Raw genomic sequence first — 13,357 nt, 5'->3', positions numbered from 1 at the left:
TAGTTAAATATTTCCCCTCTATTGCAATAGTGGGAGATAGTATACAATGTGCAAAATTCGTATATGCTTAACTGTTCAATTTTTTCTTTGCAGTAGGAAGAGAAAGGTTCGTTACAAGGTACATTAGGGGGGATTACTTAACAAGATCCCGATTTTGTAGTGGGGTAGTATATCACGTTATTATTCCCTAAAGTAAAACACAATACATTCTCAGCATCATGAATTAAATTTTCACAGCGCGCATAAACTTTTGCAGAGCATGGCCGAGTTGGCAATTTTCCAACCCCCAGAACTGCACGAAAAACAATTCAACGAAAGTTAATTATCTTTTTACATTTGAACTCAAAGAGTCGATTTCCTTATTTTTTAGTGTAAAAACTATTCTTTTGATCGCCATAGTTTGACTGAAAGCAAGATTGCTGTCCCGATTGCCCTCAATTGGAATCGAAGACTTGTTGCTTTAGAAAAAAATAAAAACAACGAATTTTGGTCGATATCAATTATCAAGTGCAAAAGTATGAGCAGTGCAAAACTAGCTTGCCTCAATTCATTTTGGAACAATTTTGTAGTTTTGGACAATTTGCCACGCATAAATTAATCGCATTACTCTGTCAGCATCATAAATAAAAATTTCAAAGTCCGCATAAATTAGTTCAGAGCATGGCCAAGTGGGCAATTTTCAAACTCCCAGAACTTTGCAGAACAGAATTGGAGGTAAAAATCTTTTGAATTTTTGAACTTATGAAGTCTGACTGAATAAATAACCACCCCAAGCATAAATAGTCCGCACTTTCTTCAAAAATGGGATTAATTAAACATGAGGACAACCTAAAATACAAACTGTTGATCCAGCTCCGAACGAAGATCTGCAGTTCTATCACTGATAAAGATTAGGTGCGACTCGCTTTCACAATAAAAACCAAAAATTAATGCTCTTTTCAGTCAATTTACGACTTTTTAACTAAACGTGAATAGCGTAAGGTAAAAAAAATTATTAGAAAAAAAAACACTTTTTTTCGGTGTTTTTTTCTTCTTTTATTACAAAAAGTTTTTAATTCACCTTAAAGTACACTCAAATAATTTTTTTTTGGAGAACCTCATCAAAATTAATAGAGTTGTATAGAGCAGTCGGGGCGTCACCGTAATAGGAGTAGTTTTTTGTATTATTACTAAGACGAATTTCATTATAAAAAGTTGTCAGCGTGTGGGGATGAATCCGGAAAGCGAGTGAGCTTGCACTAGCCTTATTTTGGTTGGAAACTGCTCGATGATGGTTCGTTAGTTTCATTGGCAAATTTTATATGTGTGGCGAGTTAAGCCACACTCGAAAATGGTCCATATTGGTTTGAGGCTCCAATTTGGTGTTTATCATTCGTCTCAAAATTTAGCAATTTATATTTGATCTTGGCACTCCAGTATATAATTTACCGAATTTTTTATATAGAAAAAATTGGTTCGAATCCATTTAGGGGGGAATCAGGATATCCAAATCTTAGCTCTGATATACGACCTGTCTTGTTTAGTTAGGTGCAAATTTGAAGGCATCTGTCAACTAATTACTGAAAATTATACGTAATTGTACACTACAAACCTTTTACGTAATAGATCCTAGTATACGAGACGTCACCCAATGGGGCGACCACCACTTCGCTCAAATCTGGTTACCAAGCTTTTCCATTGTTCTCCTTTTGGTACCATTGTATGGCAGCCCAAATTTAAAAATACAAATCAATCATCAAGGGGAGCGCGCGCCGAACAAAAGAAAAAAGGTTTGGTCAAAACCTTCTAATAATGCTTAAATATTTTTTTCCCAAAAAAGCCATCAGTATAGAAAAACTTTGCAGAAAAATGTAACTCAAGGGTTTAAAGAAATCTGAATTTATAAAAATGGTTGATCTAAAAAAGGGCGCCAACACTTCCACAAATTGCCCCACCGTTAAAAATTTCCTCGGCACGCCACTGAAATTTTAAAAACAATTTATATAACTTGAAGATCAAACTTTTGCTGATATAAATTTGTGTTTTTAAAACGTATGCTCATGCTGGTTTGCGCCAAACCTTAGCCATAATCTTTTTATTGTGTCATCGAGGATTTAATCTCCAAAGCTCCTGAAAGTATAAAAATTCGAATTCATTCGCAGCCTTCCGCTGAGTTTCTGACTGAGCCTGGTGAGATAGAGGAATGAACGAACGATCGAAATGGGATTGGGCTATTAAGTGGCGGGTTATCGGGGTCAGACTGAACAAACTATAAGTGATCTGGGGACAAATCTTCGTGATTGATTTTGTCTTTAATTTGGCCCGACTTAAATCGAATGCTCCAATGACCCTTATTATGTCACTATTATTACTTTGCAGTAAATGAACCGAGAAAAAGGACATATTTTATGACCAAATTAAAACAGAAACATAGGGGTTGATTTAGCAAGTGACTCTTTATGTAGCAGTCAAGTTTTATTTATGACTGAATATTAATGAAAAGAGCAGGGGACAAACATCCAGTAGTTTATCAAGTCAGCCCAATCTGGGATTTGTCAGCCAAGGTGTAAGACTATACACTTTTACATATCAAAATTCTGACACGTTTATTATCGTGATTGCGAGTTAAAATCGAACACAGTTGTAAACATAGTATGTCAATACTGACTTAAAAGACATTTGGTCAGCGTAATCTTTCTCTTGAAGTTATTAAGAGCCAGTCCAGAAAAGGCCTCTGTTGAAGTATCGGGCAAATCCATGCCTATAATGTTAGTCGGGAGCTTACTACCCATCTCCTATAAAACCCGGATCATTGAAAGTCTTGCCAGCAGTGCCACTTGATCGTGCTTTCACTACTCAGCTGGACTTAAACTACCTCTTTTCGCGATGATATATACCTTTGTTCCAAAACAGCCGAAAACTTCAAAGATCTCATTCTGACAATCGGTATCCGGTAAAATATCCTTAAATCATTAATTTTTATAGCTAGCCGTATGTTGATGCGATGCGGCTTAGAGCATTAACATATAGTGGCAGGGACACACCGAACAAATCCATCCATATGTTCTGGAATTGTTTTCTGCAGATGATACACTTTCAACTCCCCAAAGCTCATCCGGCTCATCTTCATCTTCTTAAAAGAGGCAGAGGAAGTTCAAGTCTGACATTGACGTTGAAGTCTGTTTTTGTCTTTGAGTTCTTTGACGCTCAAGTCTAAGAACTCCTACACATATGCTTTGATTTCTGACATTCAAAACTTACTTGAATCTGCGATATAAGAAAAGCAAGATAAGCTTTTTCTCAGATAGAAAATGAGAGGGGGTTTGTGAAACTGCAATTGTGTTTTCAATGTCAAAACTCATCATGGTATACTCATCATCGACTTCGCAAGATTTAATAACAGTTAAAATACTTTAACGGGTATAATAAATAAATGTCCCTGAGCAAACGCATAAACAGCGATATAAGTCAAGGAAAATGATTCAATTAAATCAATGGAGCGAAAAAAAAATAATTTAGATTGAGTTAAATTAGACAGAAAAAGGTGGAACCTTGAAACTAAACTGTGTCAGCTCAGCTTGCAATGTCAAAATTACTTATCACCTATTTCGTGTTTTTCTAATTTCGATTTTATGGTTTTGAGTTTGCCGATTTTCGAAGAAGCTAAGAGAACTTAATGCAATCTGGGATTTTTTCGCCAGACGCTATTTGACTCTCGTAATAACAATATTTTGACAAAATTGTTTCAAACTTAGTGAAAGATACAGTCGATATTAAATATGTGATTAAAAAAGGAACAACTTGCAACAAAAACCAACTCGTAAAAAATGACAACTCGCAAAATTTAAGGAGAGCGACAACTCAAAAAGGTTGAAAATTTTGTTTGTAACTTAAGAGTTTTGGTTTAAGGTCGCCTTGGTTTAAGAGTTTTGGTTTAAGAGTTTTAAGAGTTTTGGTTTAAGAGTTTTGGTTTTAAAATGATTCAATTAAAATCCAAATCCGTTATTGCACCGATTTTCAAAGTCTCACATTTGTGCCCGGGTGGTCCTTCTCAGCAACAAACTATGATTTTTAACTATCAATTTTTCTAATGGCGGAGTTTGTAAAATAATCAAAGAAATCCTAACGCTTTGAGCTAAAATTATATTTCACTAGATTGAATCCTGCCTATTGGAGCAGTTTAGGACGACTAATTCACGACATACCTTTATTGTAAAACGAAAAAATCTAGTCCAGAAATCATTGCAAATTTAAGAGAAGGTTGCTAATTTGTTTAAGTAAAGCTGCTTACTAGAAATTTAACACTTTACAAATGAAAGGAGTGTGGGGGAAGACTGCCTAAAGTTTTATATAGTTTTGAAATATTCATAATTTTTCTTTTCAAATACCTAAAACATTCCTGTCATTTTAAATTACGCGCCAGAAATTGTATATTTCAACAATGACCTCAATGAATTTTTGGAAAATTTTTCCATCCCACTAGAAACCAAATTCGGGAAATTCAGCACTTCGCCTTAACATTAATTCGTCAAATTTTGGGGCAGTCGGTAAATATCAAAAAAAAAACAATTAATCAACAAGACTGCCCATGTCAGAGCAAGGCCCTGAATAATCCGATTGCCTTTTAAGCTCTATGAAAAAGTTATCGCTTTATAAAATAAGTTCCCTAAAAAAGTAAAGACTTTTTTCAAAGTCTCTTTTCTTAGACTTTTTTGAAACAACATTCCCCTCACGCTATGCCTGCAAAGTACAAGCTTACTTTTTTTTGCATATAACAATTTATTAGAAAGCATGGCTCAATGCGATTTGAAACGAGTTTTGAGACCGATTAAATCTCTGCTTACGCGTTTATAGCAGGAAATACATCGAGTGTTTTTTGTCCCAAATTAGCCAAACTGCCAACCTACAAACCTGTTTTAAGAAAAATCATCAAATAATTTTTGGTCGATTTTAAAAAAATCTGCCACAAATTGCTGGTTAAAAGGTCGAACTTTGTCTGTAGAGAAAAACCACCCCGAGCACGTATACTCCCTCCCGTTCTTCAAAAGTCTGAAATGTAAACTAATTGTTAGTGAGATAATAATATTATAAAGATCAAAAAGACGGCTTGCATATCAGAGCAAAGCTATCTCATTTTGACATCAAAATCAAGTGTAAACTGTAAAACTTTGAGTGACACCCAACTAGCTTGCTTTTAATCAACTTGCAACAATTTTGGGATCTAGTTAAATATTTCCCCCCTATTGCAATAGTGGGAGATAGTATACAATGTGCAAAATTCGTATATGCTTAACTGTTCAATTCTTTCTTTGCAGGAGGAAGAGAGAGGTTCGTTACAAGGTACATTAGGGGGGATTACTTAACAAGATACCGATTTTGTAGTGGGGTAGTATATCACGTTATCATTCCATAAAGTAAATAACAAAACATTCTCAGCATCATAAATTAAATTTTCACAGCGCGCATAAACTTTTTCAGAGCATGGCCGAGTTGGCAATTTTCCAACCCCCAGAACTGCACGAAAAACAATTCAACGAAAGTTAATTATCTTTTTACATTTGAACTCAAAGAGTCGATTTCCTTATTTTTTAGTGTAAAAACTAATCTTTCGATCGCCATAGTTTGACTGAAAGCAAGATTGCTGTCCCGATTGCCCTAAATTGGAATCGAAGACTTGTTGCTTAAGAAAAAAATTTAAAACAACGAATTTTGGTCGATATCAATTATCAAGTGCAAAAGTCTGAGCAGTGCAAAACTAGCTGGCCTCAATTCATTTTGAAACTATTTTGTAGTTTTGGACAATTCGCCACGCATAAATAAATCGTATTACGCTGTCAGCATCATAAATAAAAATTTCAAAGTGCGCATAAATTAGTTCAGAACATGGTCAAGTGGGCAATTTTCAAACTCCCAGAACTTTGCAGAGCAGAATTGGAGGTAAAAATCTTTTTGATTTTTGAACTTATGAAGTCTGACTGAATAAATAACCACCCCAAGCATAAATAGTCCGCACTTTCTTCAAAATTGGGATTAATTAAACATGAGGACAACCTAAAATACAAACTGTTGATCCAGCTCCTAACGAAGATCCGCAGTTCTATCACTGATAAAGAACTACTGCATGCTATTACGCATTTTTTGTCTGCGAAAAGTTGCATCACATCAAGTGACGAGCAATGATCATGATGCGCCCAAAATCACCAATATTTCGACTGAGATGCCGAACTTAGTCAACCTCTTTGCCACTGCTTAATAGGAAATCAGAATGTGAAATTCAGCAGAATCATAGTTCAAAAAGTCCAGGAAGTTGCATCATTTAAAAATGGTTCTTATTTCTTCTAAGAGCAGCAACTGGACCAGGAAAATTGTGTCGGTTTGAAATAAAAATTTCTGAAACAAAACATCATACTAAAACAAGACATTAAACAAAAACCATTGCAAAGTTTTTTTTCTTATCAATGATGGCTTTTACTCATAAAGAAAACGAAGCCCTGTGGTAGAGCGGGTTAAAACCTGAATTTTGAAGCCGGAGTTTTTTAAATTTAACTAATATTACTTTTATCGCATGAGCGATAAAAGTTGTGATAATTACTATTAATAATAATTAAATTTATTTTTCAGGACTACACTCTAACCATCTACTTGAGACAGTACTGGACAGACAGCAGATTGGCATATGCGCATGTGTTAGACGGAGACCAAGTGTCAGTGCTCCCTGTAGATGGGAGGATCACAGACAAACTGTGGCTGCCGGACACATACTTCACAAACGACAAGGACAGCTACCTGCAGGACATCACAGTCAAGAACAGGATGTTGAGGATCAAACCACACGGACAGATCATATATGGACTCAGGTAATTGTCAAAGAATTCTAGGTATTATTCGTCGATTCTAGTAATCGTATTAATACAAGTTGCATTAGCTTTCGTGTTATTACGAGTTGCATATTTGCATATTATGAAATATTTGAAAAAAAAAACTGTAAAAGATACACACATAGAATAGCCAGCAAGAAAAAAGATATATTGTTAATCAGCTAACTGATCTTAAAGTCTAATATCTTAGACTATTAACGCCCGACAAACTGATTGCTTGGAAGAAAGAATCCTTTCCACTTTCTTCCAGAAAAACTAAACTAAAATTCGCATAAAAATTTTTGTTACAAAGAAGCAAATAAATTAGTACTTCAAAGTAGGCCTTTCTAACTGTATTTCTAGTTATGAAATAAAGTTAGATAATTCAGGAACTGAAGTTCAAAGCTTAATCGAGTTTCGTCTGAAAGGGGCGAATAATAAATTTTCCGAGAGTTCGATTTTCCAATCTAAGTCGGATTTCTTCTATAAAAATTTAAGGAAGAGTGGAATGAATCAAGAATTATTTAGTTCTTTTTTATAATCGATATTGAATCTGGTAGAATTTTGTACTCGTTTCTGTACTCAATTTTTGCGTTTCGTAGCAAAAAGCATCAGCCAATCTTAGGCAATTGTTCATAGTTTTCGTTTTGGGATGGAGATATAGTGAAAAAAATAGTGTTTTAGAAGATTCCCAGCTGTTGCATCTTTTCACTCATTTTCAGTTCTTAGCCATACAGCAAACTGGAATGAAATTGAAAGGGTATCAACCCTTCAATTGGTAAGTCGATATACTTTTGAGTGACGGAATATTTGTGCTGGGGGTGGTTTTTTTTTCTTCAGACATAATTAGACTTTTTAACTTGCCATTTTTGACAGTTTTTTTTATATCAGCCAAAAGGTATTGATGTCCTAAGCTCAAATTTGAAAAAATATTTTACCTGTGATCTTTTTTCATAAAGTTATGAGGGTTCATAGATTACCAATTTAGCCATTTTGGGATAAATAACGCGTGATATATTTAGCACTATTAACGCGTAAGCGGAGATTTAATCCCCCATAAAAAATGTTTCAAATTAGTTGAAACAGGTTATTTGTCATAATTTCTACGATACTAGGAGCGAAATCTATCTCTTTGTATTTTGTATGATGTGTTGGGGGATGATTTAAAAAATACTCAAAATGCTTGTACTCTTTTTCTTTTTTTTTCGAAAAACTCATCAGTATTTTTAAAGCGAAAGATCTTTATAGACCTTAAAAGGCAGTCAAAACATTCATGGTTTTGCCCTAATACGAGCAGTCTTGTTGTTCCGACTTTCGATACGAAGGTAACGGAACATTTGTACTCGGGATGGGTTTTTTCTTCAGACAAATTTTGAATTTTTAACTAGCCATTTTTGACGGAATTTTCCAAATATCAATCAAAAGAAATTATTATCCTCAGCTTAAATTTGAAAAGATATTTCACACGTATTTATTTTCCCTAAAGTTATCGGAGTTTAAATATTGCCATTTTGGCCAATTAGGGACAATTAACGCTCGATATTTTTCGCACATTTGACCCGTAAGCAGAGAAGTAATCCGTCTTAGAAATCGTTCCAAATTGGTTGAAAGAAACTTATTTGCCATAATTGATTTGTTACAAGGAGCGAAATCTATTCTTTTGCATTTTATATGGCGTGTGGGGTGATGATTTTCGTAGAATCTGGTAGTTTGAATCTGGTAGTTTTCAACTCTGTTTAATTCTCAAATTTTGAATTTTAGCGAAAATTGTTAGCCAATTTTAGGCGATTCTCACATTTTTGTTCCGATTTTTGATACGAAAGTAACGAAATATTTGTGCTCGGGTTGGGTTTTTTTTCTTTAGACACATTTCGACTTTTTAACTAGCCATTTTTGACGGAATTTTTTTAATATCATTCGAAAGCTATTGTTGTCCTGAGCTTAAATTTGAAACAAAATTTCACCTGTGATCGTTTTTTGTAAAGTTATGAGGGTTTAAAGATTGCCATTTTGGCCATTTTGACCAATTTGGGACAATTAACACGCAATATAATTCGCACTATTAACGCGTAAACGGAGATTTAATCCGTCTTAGAAATCGTTCCAAATTGGTCGAAAGAAGCTTATTTACCATAATTGATTTGTTAGAAGGAGCAAAACTTATTGTTTTGTACTTTATATGGCGTGTGGGGGGATGATTTTCATAGAAAAGTTTCAAATTTTAGAGAAAAAAAAACTTCATTTTATTTATTTGATTTAATTTTTTTATGTTGTTTATGTTATTACTGCTCCATAAACGTTAAAAGGCAGTCGCAACTTTCAGGGCTTCGCCCTGATACGAGCAGTCTTGTTATAGGTTATAATTCATTTAAAATCTATTTTGATTGATTATATTGGATTATAATCACTAAAACTTTTGCAAACTGATTTGAAAAACGTTCAACAATTTCTGTTGGACGAGATGTAAGCGGGGGAGAGAAGTACTGTAAACATGGAGAGTAAATTGTTTACGTGGGGAGGGGCTGTAAACAAAAAAAAATGGGGTGTATAAACAAGAGGGATGAAAGGAGGGGTGTAAACGAGGAGGGGAAACGAGAGGAGGGGGTGTAAACGAGGTAGAGGCGGCGGGGAAGGACTTAAAATGAATCAAGAAAAGTAAATGGAGATCAACAAAATATGAGAAACTTTAGAACTTACAAGAATCTCATTTTATCTGATGCAATGTGTATTAAGCCGAATCAATTTTAAAGTTTTGAATACACTGTTTTGTGTTTAAAATTTTTAGAAAAAGTCGAAAAAAAAATTGATTATATTCCATTATAACTATTCATTTTTAATCAATTATAATCAATTTTTTTATAGAGATTGACTACAAGAACCCAACATAATCGATTAGTATCCATGAAGTTTTGTTAAAAGGAAAGTAAATCCAACTATCGAAAAGCAAAAATGTAAAGACCACAAAAATAACCTATTTATTTTGAAAGGTTTTGTAGGCAAAACCCTTAAACAAGATAGTCGATTTGCGTGAATCATTTCACGTTGCGAAAGGATTTTTATGCAATGTGTATTTAGCCAAATCAATTTCAAAGTTTTGAATATACTGTTTTGTGTTTAAAATTCTTAGTAAAAAGTTGAAAAAAAAAATTGATCATATTCCATTATAACTATTCATTTTCAATCAATTATAATCAGTTTTTTTTTATATAGAGACTGACTACAAAAATCCAACATGATCGATTAGTATCCATGAAGCTTTGTTAAAAGGAATGTAAATCCAACTATCGAAAAGCAAAAATGTAAAGACCACAAAAATAACCTATTTATTTTGAAAGGTTTTGTAGGCAAAACCCTTAAACAAGATAGTCGATTTTCGTGAATCATTTCACGTTGCGAAAGGATTTTTATGGGATGTTAATTGATTTTTTTTTTCAATTTAAAAAAGTCCATTGTATTCGATTACAATGGATTCTAAATCATTTTTATTGACAATATAATCGATTATTTTTAATTCATAAAATTCATGAAAATCGATTGTTTTTTATTTAGATGTGAAAAGTTTACTCAGTTTTGTGCAGCGTTCTGCAAAACTAGAACCAGAACGAATATGTTCGCCCCAGTATATATCACACCGTCATTGTTTGGCATACGCCCCTACTTTCACACCACCTCACCCCCCTCTTCCACACACCCTTCTATTCAAAAACTCAAATACGTTCCGTCTACTCCTTTCCCCCATGTTTACCCCCACTCCCAGCTTACCACCTCCCTCCAAATTATTCGACTAACTTTACCTCCACCACTTACCCTACCACCCAGTTTCAGAAGAAAAAAATTTGGTTATTGCCCATTATAATCGATTAAACTCTGTTCAAATTGATTTAATTGGCTTCAAAAAAATTAAAGTAAAAATTATCAAAGAACTTTTTTGCGAGCAGTTTTCTCGAAAAACGATAACTGGAAAAGAAAAAAGTGCTATTAAAAACCATTCTTGAAATTCAAGAAGGTTTACACAGTATCGAAACTTAAAAATTGAAAAATAATCTAAAAGTTCCAATCCATTTTTTTTTCGGTTTTTTTGAGTTCTTTTACATTTTCTCCAACTGTATGCAGGCTACGTTCTTGACTTGGTTGAAAACAATACATTTTGATTGGAGTCCTTGTTTCTTGTTTTTGTATTCGAGAAGCGAAGCACAGTCAGAATAAGTTCCTGAACTAGGCTCTAGACAGGAAGTTATACCACATTTTTCATTTTGGTAAGAATTTTTGCGAGAGCTAAACAAACAGTTTCACGTGCGCTAAACTGTCGAAGCTTGTTGTTCCGACTTTTGATACGAAAGTAACGGAATATTTGTGCTCGAGGTGGTTTTTTTTTCTTCAGACAAATTTCGACTTTTTAACTAGCTATCTTTGACGGAATTTTTATATCATTCAAAAGGTATTGTTTACCTGAGCTTAAATTTGAAAAAATATTTCACCTGTGATTTTTTTTTGTAAAGTTATGAGGGTTTAGAGATTGCCTTGTGGGGTGTGGGGGGATGATTTTCATTTAAAAAATTCAAATTTTAGAAAAAAAATTTTCGTTTTATTTTATTTCATTTAATTTTTTATGTTATTACTGCTGCTCCATAAACTTTAAAAGGCAGTCGGAATATTCAGGGCTTTGCCCTGATACGAGCAGTTTTGTTCCTTTTGGGATGGATGAACCAATTGGAGATTTAGTTGAAAAAATGGTGCTCTAGAATACGCACAGCTGCTGCATCGTTGTTCAGTGCTGTTGCTATTTTAGCTATGCAGCAAACTTGAATACAATAGAAAAAAGTTGCACATGCTATTGAGAGCTTCTATTTTTGTTAACCTGCTTATGGTTAACTTAAGCTTTCTCTTAGATTAGAATAAAATTTAAAAAACTTGAGTTTCTGCTTCAATTTGAACTCAGAACACTTTACAGATTTATCTGCAAAAAAAATTAACAGCAGTTTAAATCTGAAGAAAAAATACATTCAATTAAAGCTAGCTTGAAGTAGTATTTTGAAGTATAGGGCCGAATTACATCACGGGAGTTTTTTAGATATCAAAACTTTATTCATCCACCAATGTGAACCCAGAAATCTAATCAGTGGTCTTAAGTATAAAAAAAGCTTAAGAAATTATTGGTATTCTTACATTTAGAGAGATTTAATTTGAATAGCTCAAGCTTTCATTTATTTCAGACTGTCCGTGACGGCGTCTTGCGTGTTTGAGCTGAAGAAGTTCCCCCACGACAGACAAAATTGCTCCCTCAACCTCGAGAGCTGTAAGACACTCAGCGCCTATTATTTTAAATCCCATGTTTTCGATCCAAAAACTCATTTTACTTACGAAAATTTCGAAAATCTTGGGTTAGATATCCAGCTAGATACTGCATAACTCTTTTACGTCCGATGTCCGATTTTATGGCCTTTCTTAGTTATTTTTGAGTGAACCTGGAAACATATTTGACTGAAAACAAAGAATACAGTTAGTGCTATAATACATAGACTGTGAACAGTCCTTCTTCTTTGTAGATGGATACAATACCAAAGACATTCGTCTGAAGTGGGCAAATAAGTGCGTGCGTGGCTTCGGGGACGTAGAGTTGCCCCAGTTCAGAGTGACCGGGTGGAACTGCACCGCCAGCTTCGTCAGCTTCTCATCAGGTAATCATACTTACAAGATCACTTATCGCAAAGTATGATAACCCCTTATGGTTAACTATTCCTGACTTGCTGGTTTATTAATGGAGAAAAACGAGATCGATGGTACCAGGCTAGCTTGATATCAATCAATCGAATAGGTTTTTTTTGATAATTCGAGAAGAATGTAAAGTCACATATCCCACTCATTTGACCTCTCCTCACCTCATATTACTTCATTTGACCTCTGATTCTCGTTTTCATCTCTCTCCTTTAGGTTCATATGATAGACTGTTCCTGCTGTTCTATCTGGAGAGGAGTGTGGGTTACTTCGTGTTCCAGACATACATGCCATGTATTATGGTAGTCTGCATGAGCTGGGTCTCCTTCTGGATCAACTACGAGTCCAGTCCCGCCAGAGTAGCTCTGGGTAAGAAAGAGTTTCAGCCACTCCAGACCTGCCAGAGCTGCTGATAATTTCCAGCTAACTGATTTAATTTTTTAAGAGAAACAGAACGATGTGACTTTCTCTTAAATAGGTCGTGATATGTTTTTTTTTCAACAAAAAGGAATGAAAACTGTTCATGCTCAAATTTGTTTTTTGGCAGTTTGATTATGATCACTTGTGATTACTTCCCTCTGCGGACTTTCATAGACAATAATCGATTATAAGGGGAAAATGTTGTCTAAAATGTTGTCATTATAATCCATTGTTGTTGCAAACTTAGACCATGAAATGAATTTTATTGACCTTATAATCGATTATTTCCGTAAAATCACAATCCATTTATATTCATTATTGTTCCGACTTTCGATACGAAAGTAACGGAATATTTGTGCTCGGGGTGGGTTTTTTCTTCAGGTAGC

At 34.3% G+C, this 13,357-nt stretch overlaps 1 protein-coding gene across 2 annotated transcripts in view; it reads left to right on the top strand.

Moving 5' to 3' along the window:
• LOC134844658 (gamma-aminobutyric acid receptor subunit alpha-4-like) overlaps positions 1-13,357 on the top strand; it is a 57,126-nt gene that overhangs the window by 28,071 nt on the left and 15,698 nt on the right. For both annotated transcript variants that reach the window (XM_063861457.1, XM_063861456.1), the window contains 4 exons: positions 6,601-6,836; positions 12,050-12,132; positions 12,383-12,514; positions 12,768-12,920. In XM_063861457.1, coding sequence (XP_063717527.1) covers positions 6,601-6,836; positions 12,050-12,132; positions 12,383-12,514; positions 12,768-12,920 — 604 coding nt within the window. The remainder of the gene's footprint in view (positions 1-6,600; positions 6,837-12,049; positions 12,133-12,382; positions 12,515-12,767; positions 12,921-13,357) is intronic.

The sequence above is a fragment of the Symsagittifera roscoffensis genome, chromosome 4, assembly GCF_963678635.1.
Source record: "Symsagittifera roscoffensis chromosome 4, txSymRosc1.1, whole genome shotgun sequence".
NCBI lineage: Eukaryota > Metazoa > Xenacoelomorpha > Acoela > Convolutidae > Symsagittifera > Symsagittifera roscoffensis.
The sequence above is the reverse complement of the archived record's forward strand: the minus strand, read 5'-3'. Positions and strand labels throughout refer to the sequence as shown.